The 12622-nt window shown below is 43.1% G+C and overlaps 1 protein-coding gene across 1 annotated transcript in view; it reads left to right on the top strand.

Annotated features, from left to right (window-relative positions):
- Positions 1-11456, top strand: part of NBPF8 (NBPF member 8) — a 64350-nt gene extending 52894 nt beyond the window's left edge. The window contains exons 42-52 of the mRNA XM_055102543.2: positions 1510-1673; positions 2716-2767; positions 3401-3573; positions 4287-4395; positions 5008-5180; positions 5900-5951; positions 6549-6721; positions 7430-7481; positions 8096-8268; positions 8982-9090; positions 9703-11456. Coding sequence (XP_054958518.2) covers positions 1510-1673; positions 2716-2767; positions 3401-3573; positions 4287-4395; positions 5008-5180; positions 5900-5951; positions 6549-6721; positions 7430-7481; positions 8096-8268; positions 8982-9090; positions 9703-9946 — 1474 coding nt within the window. The 3' untranslated portion in view covers positions 9947-11456. The remainder of the gene's footprint in view (positions 1-1509; positions 1674-2715; positions 2768-3400; positions 3574-4286; positions 4396-5007; positions 5181-5899; positions 5952-6548; positions 6722-7429; positions 7482-8095; positions 8269-8981; positions 9091-9702) is intronic.
- Positions 11457-12622: the final 1166 nt, after the last annotated feature.

Raw genomic sequence — 12622 nt, 5'->3', positions numbered from 1 at the left:
ATCTGCTGCTAGTCTGATGGGCTTCCCTTTGTGGGTAATCCGACCTTTCTCTCTGGCTGCCCTTAGCATTTTTTCCTTCATTTCAACCTTGGTGAATCTGACAGTTACGTGTTTTGGGGTTGCTCTTCTCGAGGAGTATCTTTATGGTGTTCTCTGTGTTTCCTGAATTTGAATGTTGGCCTTCCTTGCTAGGTTGGGGGAGTCCTCCTGGATAATATCCTGAAGAATGTTTCCCAGCTTGGTTCCATTCTCCCCGTCACTTTCAGTACACCAATCAAACGTAGATTTGGTCTTTCCACATAGTCCCATATTTATTGGAGGCTTGTTCATTTCTTTTTACTCTTTTTTCTCTAAACTTCTCTTCTCGCTTCATTTCACTAATTTGATCTTGAATCACTGATACCATTTCTTGCACTTGATTGAATTGGCTACTGAAGCTTGTGCATGCATCACGTAGTTCTCGTGCCATGGTTTTCAGCTCCATCATGTCATTTAAGGTCTTCTCTACACTGTTCATTCTGGTTAGCCATTCATCTAATCTTTTTTCAAGGTTTTTAGCTTCCTTGAGATGAGTTCGCACATCCTCCTTTAGCTCAGAGAAGTTTGTTATTACCGACTTTCTGAAGCCTACTTCTGTCAGCTCATCAAAGTCATTCTCCATCCTGCTTCGTTCCATTGCTGTCGAGGAGCTGCGATCCTTTGGAGGAGAAGGGATGTCAGGTTTTTGGAATTTTCAGCTTTTGTGCTCTGATTTCTCCCCACCTTTGTGGTTTTATCTACTTTTGGTCTTTGATGATGGCGACCTACAGATGGGGCTTTGGGGTGGATGTCTTTTTTGTTGATGTTGATGCTATTCCTTTCTGTGTGTTAGTTTTCCTTCTAACAGTCAGGTCCCTCAGCTTCAGGTCTGTTGGAGTTTGCTGAAAGTCCACTCCAGACCCTCAAACAGGGATTTCTTGGTGTTGCCTCTTCTCTCCCATGTGTTTAAATCCAGGAAGAGGTGTATATATGCTTTCTTCCTATTTGTTGGTAGTATGTTGGCTAGTATTATTGCAAGAAAAGAAATTGAAAAAGTAAATATATTATATCAAAATATTGGGAAAATGGGGCCCTTAATACACAAGATCTGTGTCTGCACTGTGTCAAGAACTCTCTTCACTTGAATGCTGCATGTAAAATTCAACCCAATTTATGCAAAGTAGTTGAAGCCCTGTGTCAGTTCTCTGTGCTGCAAGTCATGATGGTAGTTTACAGGGAGAGTCTGGGTGCCCTGAGTTGGCTCATCCGTGGCAAATGTACTGAGCACATGCTGCCCATTTTTGCTCTGTCCCCAGAGCAGTCACCCTCCACCCTGTATTTAGAAGGATAGTTTTATTTCTCTTGAAGGAAAAATGCCTTTGGTTTCTGTGACCACTCCATTCTGTCTGCCATCAGATCATCTGGGAGGTTTTGTTGTCTAATGTCTGTTGGTTAAATCTTCTAACATCCCTGTCCTGCCTGGCTCATCAGGAATCTGCAGGAGTCTGAAGAGGAGGAAGTCCCCCAGGAGTCCTGGGATGAAGGTTATTCGACTCTCTCAATTCCTCCTGAAATGTTGGCCTCGTACCAGTCTTACAGCAGCACATTTCACTCATTAGAGGAACAGCAAGTCTGCATGGCTGTTGACATAGGCAGTGAGTACTCCATTGTGAAGGTGATAAAGCTCCAGTTCATGGCCCAGGTAGACCCCATAATCTTTGGGCCTTGTGCCCCTTGTTGGGCTGAGATTTGCCATCACCGTGGGCTGAACCTATATATCAATGTAGATTTCAATCACTCTGGAGTCGAGTCTGAAGCACAGGCATGGGGTGGGTCAGTGAGCTTTGCTCTCTTCCCAGTCTCAGGCCATGCCCGTGCCAACCTGGACTGACTGTCACGACATTGAACTCAAGGCAGGTGTGGCAAACTCACACCAAACTATGCAGCACATGCCCAGGAGTTGTCTGTCAGATCAGCTCATCTGAATTAAATGTCTCTTGCCAGCTACAAAATTCCTTATGAGTTTTGTTCCCAAAGCATGTCTGTGTGGTTCCTTACCTGCCCAAGGCCAGTGTCACCCTTGTCTACCTCTCAGTGAAAGATGTGACCCAGGTTTCACTGAATTTATTCCCATTTTCTGTGTCTTCTAAGTTTGCTTGTTTTAGCTCATCTGTCCATCATGTTCCTGGTATGTTTTCTAGATAAATGGCTGACTTTTCACCCACAAAAGCCATAATAGCTGATGCTTCTGTGTAGAACCAAGTTTCATTTTGACTCAAGAGCTGGTACATTGCACCCCTTCATCAAATCTCTGTGTCCACAATCTCATAAACTATCAAATTCTGGGTATTTAATGAGAGAAAGCTTAATATTGAAGTATCTCTCCTATGAGGTGTTAGAACTATTTGCCTACAATTTATTGGGGAAAAAATTGCTCATTTGTGTACATAAACCTAGGACAGAGCACATAGGGAAGATAACATTCCAAAACAGGGGAACTTTGCCCAAGGCTCATGAAAGAACCCAAGCCAGTTTTCTCAAGACTTGACCTCAGGCCTACTGGAATATTTCTCTCAAAGTCTCCTGTTCTCACACTGACAAGACTGATGTCCCTGTGTTAGGATTGGACAGAGGAATGTTTCTGTGTGCAAGGAAGAACTGCTTAATGTAAGAGGGCCCATCTGAATTTATTTGCAGGACATCGGTGGGATCAAGTGAAAAAGGAGGACCAAGAGGCAACAGGTCCCAGGTGAGTCTGAGAAATTGTGGACAGTTAATTTGATGTTGACACCTGGAGATGCCAAGTCCAGGGAAAACAGTACATGCTGAAAATAATGATTTTGTCTTGTCAGACAAGTCTGAATTATGCCTACTACATTGCTTTTTGGTTCTCATTAGAGTAAATGTTTAGGTTTCCATTTCTTCGTACTCTTATCATTTACTAACCTAGTGAAGGTTGACCATACCTCAAAAGCTGTATTCTCATGGTAACTGCAGGGAAACTTGAGCACATTTTATGCAAAATTATGGAGGACATGCTTTTCATGATCACTGTTCACTGTGTGTCCTGAGAGCACAAATACAGAGTGTAGTTTGACTCCCTCATCAGTGTGTCACCTGACGAATTCACTGAGATCACTCTGTGTGTGTGTGTGTGTGTGTGTGTGTGTGTGTGTGTGTGTGTGTGTGTGTGTCTTTCTCTTTCATCCTTTTCTACCTGGCCCTAGTCTATCCCAACATAAAGGCAATAATTTGTTACCTCATTGATGGATCTGTCCTTTTTCTTTTCAAACTCTTCCTTACGTTAGCCATGAAATCTAGCTGGGGCTGTGTGGTTTCTGATTTCCCCTGGCTTATTCTTTACTTTTTCCCACTTTTCCAGGCTCAGCAGGGAGCTGCTGGAGGTAGTAGAGCCTGAAGTCTTGCAGGACTCACTGGATAGATGTTATTCAACTCCTTCAGGTTGTCTTGAACAGCCTGACTCCTGCCAGGCCTATGGAAGTTCGTTTTATGCATTGGAGGAAAAACATGTTGGCTTTTCTCTTGACGTGGGAGGTGAGTACCTTTCTATGAAGGTGATAAGGATCCACTGAGTCTTCCATATAAAGATCATATTCCTGCTCCAAGTGGCCATTACTGAGCTGAGAGATGTCATTGCCGCAGTGAGGACCTATAGGCACATGTAGGTTGAATGAAACTCTAGTTCTACCTGGAAGCCCAGACATGGGGTGGGTCAGTGAACATGGCTCTCTTCCTAGTCTCAGGCCATACCTGTGGCACTCTGATTCTATTCTCATGACATTGGACCTGGGCAGATGTGACAAATTCAGAGAACTATGATTTTGACTCAAGGGTTTGTAGATTTCCTTTTTCACTCTAATTTCAGTGTCTAAAGTCCTCACAACCATGAACAATCTGAGTATTTGATGAGACAGGGCTAAATATTGCAGTTTTTCTCCTAGAAATCATTTGAGGGTATTTGCTTTAAATTGATTGGAAAAATATGGCCTAACTGTTTGCACAAACTTGGGACAAATGATATTGGGATAACGATCTACTAGAATAGGGACATTTCACCCACAGTTTCTGGGAGAAAAACTGAGGAATTTCTATCATGACCAGCTTCAGGCCTCCTGAAATATATCTCTCACAGTGTCCTATTCTTATGCTGAGGAGCCTGAGGTCCCTGTGTGAGGATTAGACAGTGGATTGTTATGTGTGTAGGGAAATCAGCTTAATGTGTCTGTCCATGTCTGAATGTATTGCAGAAATTGAAAAGAAGGGGAAGGGGAAGAAAAGAAGGGGAAGAAGATCAAAGAAGAAAAGAAGAAGGGGAAGAAAAGAAGGGGAAGAAGATCAAAACCCACCATGCCCCAGGTAACTTTCAGCAATTGTGGATGCTTAATTCTGTGTTAACACCTGGAGGCAACAGATTCAGGGAAACCAGAGTGTGTTTGATGTCACGTTTTCAACGAAGGCTGAATTACTCCTACTGTCATTGCTGTTGGTTTTCATTGCAGTAGATGTTTAGGTTTCCATTTCTTCCTCCCCTTATCATTTACTAAGGTACCATAGGTTGACCATACTTCAAAAGCTGTACTCTCATGGCCACTGCATCGAATTTTGAGCATATTTTATGGAAAACTATTGAGCTCACTCTTTTCATGATCACAGTTTGCTGTGTGTCATGAGGGCACTAACTCAGAGTGTCCTTTTACTCCCTTACCAGTATGTCACCTGGCCAATTCACTAGCTCACTTTCTCTCTGTCTCTGTCTCTGTCTCTGTCTCTCTGTCTTTCTCTTTCATTGTTTTCTACCTGGCCCTGTTCTATCCCAACATAAAGGCAATAAATTTTTTGTTTTACCTCATTAATGGATCTATCCTTTTTCTTTTCTAACCACTTCCTTATGTTACTTCTGAAATCTAGTGAGACTCTGTGGTGTCTGATTTTCCCTGGCTGCTTCTTTAGTTTTGTCTCCTTTTCCAGGCTCAATGGCGGGCTGATGGAAGTGGAAGAGCCTGAAGTCTTACAGGACTCACTGGATAGATGTTATTCAACTCCTTCAGGTTGTCTTGAACTGACTGACTCATGCCAGCCCTACAGAAGTGCCTTTTACGTATTGGAGCAACAGCGTGTTGGCTTAGCTGTTGACATGGATGGTGAGTACCTTTCTATGAAGGTGATAAGGATCCACTGAGTCTTCTGGTTAGGGTCATATTCCTACTGCAAGTGGCCCTTACTGAGCTGAGAGATGTCATTGCCACAGGGAGGACCTATAGGCACATGTAGGTTGAATGAAACTCTAGTTCCACTTGGAAGCCCAGACAAGGGATGGGTCAGTGAGCAAGGCTCTCTTCCTAGTCTCAGGCCATGCCTGTGGCGCCCTAATCCTACTCTCAAGATGTTGGATCTGGGCAGATGTGACGAATTCACACAACTCTGATTTTGTCTCAATTTTGTAGATCTTGTAGATTTCATCCTTCACTCTAATTTCAGCGTCTAAAATCCTCGCTACCATGAACAATCTGAGTATTTGATGAGACAGGGCTGAATAGTGCAGTTTTTCTCCTAGCAACCATTTGGGGGCATTTGCTTTAAATCGATTGGAAAAATATGGCATAACCATTTGCACAAACTTGGGACAAATGATATTGGGATAACGATCTACCAGAATAGGGAATTTTACCCACAGTTTCTGGGACAAAAACCAAGGAATCTCTATTGTGATCAGCCTTCAGGCCTCCTGAAGAATATCTCTCACAGTGTCCTATTCTCATGCTGAGGAGCCTGAAGTCCCTGTGTGAGGATTAGACAGTGGATTGTTATGTGTGTAGGAGAACCAGCTTAATATGTCTGTCCATGTCTGAACTTATTGCAGAAATTGAAAAGTACCAAGAAGTGGAAGAAGACCAAGACCCATCATGCCCCAGGTAACTTTGAGCAATTATGGATGCTTCATTCTGTGTTGACACCTGGAGATGCCAGGTCCAGGGAAAACAAGAGTGTGTTCAATTTCATGTTTTCAACGAAGGTTGAATTACTCCTACTGACATTGCTGTTGGTTTTCATTGCAGTAGATGTTTAGGTTTCCATTTCTTCCTCCCCTTATCATTTACTAACTTACTATAGGTTGGCCATACCTCAAAGGCTGTATGGCAACTGCATGGAATCTTGAGCAAGTTTATGGAAAATTATTGAGCCCACTCTTTTCATGATCACTGTTCGCTGTGTGTCCCGAGGGCACTAACTCAGAGTGTCCTTTGACCCCTTCATCAGTGTGTCACCCGGCCAATTCGCTGAGCTCACTTTCTCCTCTCTCTCTCTCTCCCTCTCCCTGTCTTTCTCTTTCATTCTTTTCTACCTGGCCCTGGTCTATCCCAACATAAAGGCAATAATTCATTACCTCATTAATGGATCTGTCCTTTTTCTTTTTAAACAGTTCCTTATGTTAGCCATGAAATCTGGCTGGGGCTGTGTGGTTTCTGATTCCCCCCTGGCTTATTCTTTACTTTTTCCTACTTTTCCAGGCTCAGCAGGGAGCTGCTGGATGACAAAGGGCCTGAAGTCTTGCAGGACTCACTGGATAGATGTTATTCGACTCCTTCAGGTTATCTTGAACTGCCTGACTTAGGCCAGCCCTACAGCAGTGCTGTTTACTCATTGGAGGAACAGTACCTTGGCTTGGCTCTTGATGTGGACAGTGAGTACCTTACTATGAAGGTGAAAACCTCCACCTGGTCTTCCAGATAGGGGTGATATTCCTGTTCCAAGTGGCCCTTACTGACCCGAGAGATGTCATTGCCACAGGCAGGACCTATGGGCGCATATAGGTTGTAATGAAACTGTAGTCTCAGTTGGAAGGCTAGACATGAAATGTGTCAGTGAGCAAGGCTCTATTCCTAGTCTCCAGCCATGCCTGTGGCAACCTGAGCCCGCTCTCAGCACATTGGACCCAGGCAGATGTAAAAAATTCACAGAACTATGATTTGGACTCAAGGGTTTGTAGATTTCCTCCTTCATTCTAATTTCAGTGTCTGAAATTCTTGCATCCATGAACGAGCTGGGAATTTGATGAGACAGGGCTGAATACTGCAGTTTTCCTCCTAGAAATCATCTGGGGCATTTTCTTTGAACTGATGGGAACAATAAGGCATAACTGTTTGCACAAACTTGGGATAAATGATTTTGGGATAACGATCTACCAGAATGGGGATATTTCACCCTTGGTTCTGAGATGCAAACCAAAGAATATCATGACCAGCTTTCAGGCCTCCTGAAGTATATCTCTCACATTGTCCTGTTCTCATGCTGAGGAGCCTGAGATCCCTGTGTGGGGATTAGACAGTGGACTGTTATGGGTGTAGGTGAATTGGCTTATTTAGTCTGTCCCTGTCTGAATGTATTGCAGGAATTAAAAAGGACCAAGAAGAGGAAGAAGACCAAGGCCCACCATGCCCCAGGTAACTGAGCAATTGTGAACAGCTACTTCTGTGTTGACATCTGGAGACTCCTGGTTCAGGGAAAACAGAGCGGGCTGACATTAACGATTACATCTTTTCAACCAAGCCTGAATTATTCCTAGTAACATTGCTGTTGGTTTTCATTGCAGTAGATATTTAGGTTTCCATTTCTTCCTCCCCTTATCATTTACTAACCTACTGTAGGTGGACCAGACTTCAAAAACTGTATTCTCATGGCGACTGCATGGGAACTTGAGCACATTTTATGGAAAATTATTGAGCACAGTCTTTTCATGATCACTGTATGCTGTGTGGCCTGAGGGCACTAACTCAGAGTGTCCTGTTACTCCCTCATCAGTGTGTCACCTGGACAATTCACTGAGCTCGTTCTCTCTCTGTGTGTGTGTGTGTCTGTGTCTATCTGTCTTTCTCTTTCATTCTTTTCCATTTGGCCCTGTTCTGTCCCAACATTAAGGCAATAATGTGTTACCTCATTAATGGATCTATCCTTTTACTTTTTTAACCACTTCCTTATGCTACCCATGAAACCTAGTTGGGGCTCTGTTGTGTCTGATTTCCCCTGGCTTATTCTTTACTTTTTCCCACTTTTCCAGGCTCAGCAGGGAGCTGCTGGATGAGAAAGGGCCTGAAGTCTTGCAGGACTCACTGGATAGATGTTATTCAACTCCTTCCAGTTGTCTTGAACAGCCTGACTCCTGCCAGGCCTATGGAAGTTCGTTTTATGCATTGGAGGAAAAACATGTTGGCTTTTCTCTTGACGTGGGAGGTGAGTACCTTTCTATGAAGGTGATAAGGATCCACTGAGTCTTCCATATAAAGATCATATTCCTGCTCCAAGTGGCCATTACTGAGCTGAGAGATGTCATTGCTGCAGTGAGGACCTATAGGCACATGTAGGTTGAATGAAACTCTAGTTCTACCTGGAAGCCCAGACATGGGATGGGTCAGTGAACATGGCTCTCTTCCTAGTCTCAGGCCATACCTGTGGCACTCTGATTCTATTCTCATGACATTGGACCTGGGCAGATGTGACAAATTCAGAGAACTATGATTTTGACTCAAGGGTTTGTAGATTTCCTTTTTCACTCTAATTTCAGTGTCTAAAGTCCTCACAACCATGAACAATCTGAGTATTTGATGAGACAGGGCTAAATATTGCAGTTTTTCTCCTAGAAATCATTTGAGGGTATTTGCTTTAAATTGATTGGAAAAATATGGCATAACTGTTTGCACAAACTTGGGACAAATGATATTGGGATAACGATCTACTAGAATAGGGACATTTTACCCACAGTTTCTGGGAGAAAAACCGAGGAATTTCTATCATGACCAGCTTCAGGCCTCCTGAAATATATCTCTCACAGTGTCCTATTCTTATGCTGAGGAGCCTGAGGTCCCTGTGTGAGGATTAGACAGTGTATTGTTATGTGTGTAGGGGAATCAGCTTAATGTGTCTGCCCATGTCTGAATGTATTGCAGAAATTGAAAAGAAGGGGAAGGGGAAGAAAAGAAGGGGAAGAAGATCAAAGAAGAAAAGAAGAAGGGGAAGAAAAGAAGGGGAAGAAGATCAAAACCCACCATGCCCCAGGTAACTTTAAGCAATTGTGGATGCTTAATTCTGTGTTAACACCTGGAGGCAACAGATTCAGGGAAACCAGAGTGTGTTTGATGTCACGTTTTCAACGAAGGCTGAATTACTCCTACTGTCATTGCTGTTGGTTTTCATTGCAGTAGATGTTTAGGTTTCCATTTCTTCCTCCCCTTATCATTTACTAAGGTACCATAGGTTGACCATACTTCAAAAGCTGTACTCTCATGGCCACTGCATCGAATTTTGAGCATATTTTATGGAAAACTATTGAGCTCACTCTTTTCATGATCACAGTTTGCTGTGTGTCATGAGGGCACTAACTCAGAGTGTCCTTTTACTCCCTTACCAGTATGTCACCTGGCCAATTCACTAGCTCACTTTCTCTCTGTCTCTGTCTCTGTCTCTGTCTCTCTGTCTTTCTCTTTCATTGTTTTCTACCTGGCCCTGTTCTATCCCAACATAAAGGCAATAAATTTTTTGTTTTACCTCATTAATGGATCTATCCTTTTTCTTTTCTAACCACTTCCTTATGTTACTTCTGAAATCTAGTGAGACTCTGTGGTGTCTGATTTTCCCTGGCTGCTTCTTTAGTTTTGTCTCCTTTTCCAGGCTCAATGGCGGGCTGATGGAAGTGGAAGAGCCTGAAGTCTTACAGGACTCACTGGATAGATGTTATTCAACTCCGTCAATGTACTTTGAACTACCTGACTCATTCCAGCACTACCGAAGTGTGTTTTACTCATTTGAGGAACAGCACATCAGCTTTGCCCTTTACGTGGACAATAGGTTTTTTACTTTGACGGTGACAAGTCTCCACCTGGTGTTCCAGATGGAAGTCATATTCCCACAATAAGCAGCCCTTACTAAGCCCAGAGATGTCATTCCTGCAGGCAGGACCTATAGGCACGTGAAGATTTGAATGAAAGTACAGTTCCATTTGGAAGCCCAGACATAGGATGGGTCAGTGGGCATGGCTCTATTCCTATTCTCAAACCATGCCAGTGGCAACCTGTGCTCAGTCTGAAGACAATGGACCCACGTTAGGTGTGACACATTCACATAACTGTGCAGCACATGCCGGGAGTGATCAGTCAGACATTTTAATTTGAACCACGTATCTCTGGGTAGCTACAAAATTTCTCAGGGATTTCATTTTGCAGGCATGTCTCTGAGCTTCTATATCTGCTCAAGATCAGTGTCATCTTTGTGTTTAGCTCATCCAAAGGTGTTACCCTGGTTTCAATGAACCTAACCTCATTGTTTGTGTCTTCAGTGTTGGCTTGTTTTAGCTGATCTATCTGTAACACAGGAGGGATCCTTGGCTGAGGATTGTATTTCAGAACCACCAACTGCTCTTGACAATTGTTAACCCGCTGGGCTCCTTTGGTTAGAGAAGCCACAGTCCTTCAGCCTCCAATTGGTGTCAGTACTTAGGAAGACCACAGCTAGATGGACAAACAGCATTGGGAGGCCTTAGCCCTGCTCCTCTCAATTCCATCCTGTAGAGAACAGGAGGCAGGAGCCGCTGGCAGGAGACAGCATGTCACCCAGGACTCTGCCAGTGCAGAATATGAACAATGCCATGTTCTTGCAGAAAACGCTTAGCCTGAGTTTCATAGGAGGTAATCACCAGACCACTGAAGAATGTAGAACACTGAGCAGGACAACTGACCTGTCTCCTTCACATAGTCCATATCACCACAAATCACACAACAAAAAGGAGAAGAGATATTTTGGGTTCAAAAAAAGTAAAAAGATAATGTAGCTGCATTTCTTTAGTTATTTTGAACCCCAAATATTTCCTCATCTTTTTGTTGTTGTCATGGATGGTGGTGACATGGACTTGTTTATAGAGGACAGGTCAGCTGTCTGGCTCAATGATCTACATTCTGAAGTTGTCTGAAAATGTCTTCATGATTAAATTCAGCCTAAACGTTTTGCCGGGAACACTGCAGAGACAATGCTGTGAGTTCCCAACCTCAGCCCATCTGCGGGCAGAGAAGGTCTAGTTTGTCCATCACCATTATGATATCAGGACTGGTTACTTGGTTAAGGAGGGGTCTAGGAGATCTGTCCCTTTTAGAGACACCTTACTTATAATGAAGTACTTGGGAAAGCGGTTTTCAAGAGTATAAATATCCTGTATTCTAATGATCATCCTCTAAACATTTTATCATTTATTAATCCTCCCTGTGTCTATTATTATATTCATATCTCTACACTGCAAATTTTGGGTCTCAATTTTTACTGTGCCTTTGTTTTTACTAGTGTCTGCTGTTGCAAAAGGAAGAAAACATTCTCTGAGTTTTAATTTTTGTCCAAAGCTAATTTTAATCTATACAATTAAAACCTTTTGCCTATCACTCGGGACTTTTGGGTTGTTTTTTACATTCAGTGTTATAATATTTGATTATGCTGATTGGTTTTGGTGGGTACTGATGTGAATTAATAAAAACATTTCATTTCCATGTTTATTTTCTAATCTCTTCCACATTGTAGGCTATGTTTACCATACATAGCAGAATGTATTTACATTTCTTGGTTCTAGTCATTTGTATTCTTCGTGAGTGTGAGTGTGAGTGTGTGTGTGTGTGTGTCTGTCTCTGTGTGTGTCTGTGTGTGCCTTTGGCATTTAGGAAGGGTTGTATAGCTCATGTTAAATATTGCACTAAAAATGTTTTTGATGGTTTTCCTCCCTTTGAACTAGACACACTTCTAATATTTGGTTTATAGTTTTAAATTATAACTTTCAGCATCAAATATTTCCATACAACAGTCAATTACATGATGTGTTTTCTTTTTCCTACCTCCTTTACCTGCCACTTCTCATAATAGTATTTGAACCTAAACATATACCGGTGACATTCTGTGATTATCATCTTGACCCTACCTTGGTTTTGGTTTTTGGTGCAGTTCCAGGCTCTTGGTGTCTTTGTTTGGGACACCAAGAGCCTGGAACTGCACGGCACCAGCTGGTAAGAATTAGGCTTTTTTGGCCGGGCGCGGTGGCTTATGCCTGTAATCCCAGCACTTTGCGAGGCCAAGGCGGGCGGATCACGAGGTCAGGAAATCGAGACCATCCTGGCTAACACGGTAAAACCCCATCTCTACTAAAAATAAAAAAAATTAGCCGGGCGTGGTGGCAGGCGCCTGTAGTCCCAGCTACTCGGGAGGCTGAGGCAGGAGAATGGCCTGAACCCGGGAGGCGGAGCTTGCAGTGAGCCCAGATCGCGCCACTGCACTCCAGCCTGGGCGACAGAGAGAGACTCCGTCTCAAAAAAAAAAAAAAAAGAATTAGGCTTTTTTTTTTCCCTAAGGGTTAACAACAAACCAGCCCTTTGGAAAGACTTGCTTCACCACTGTTATCAACCATCGGCCTGGTGCTTTCCCTCAGTTTTGTGATTTTGACAAAACAAGCAAGCAGCATTCCCTCCTGATAAGAGACCACCGACCTAGGAATGATTCTGGCCAGACTAGAGAAGATGCACAGTGAGGGTTTTCATGTCCTCTGCTTCAGCTTTTGATGTCA

The sequence above is a fragment of the Pan paniscus genome, chromosome 1 (genome assembly GCF_029289425.2).
Source record: "Pan paniscus chromosome 1, NHGRI_mPanPan1-v2.0_pri, whole genome shotgun sequence".
NCBI lineage: Eukaryota > Metazoa > Chordata > Mammalia > Primates > Hominidae > Pan > Pan paniscus.
This window is presented reverse-complemented; position numbering and strand designations above follow the sequence as displayed.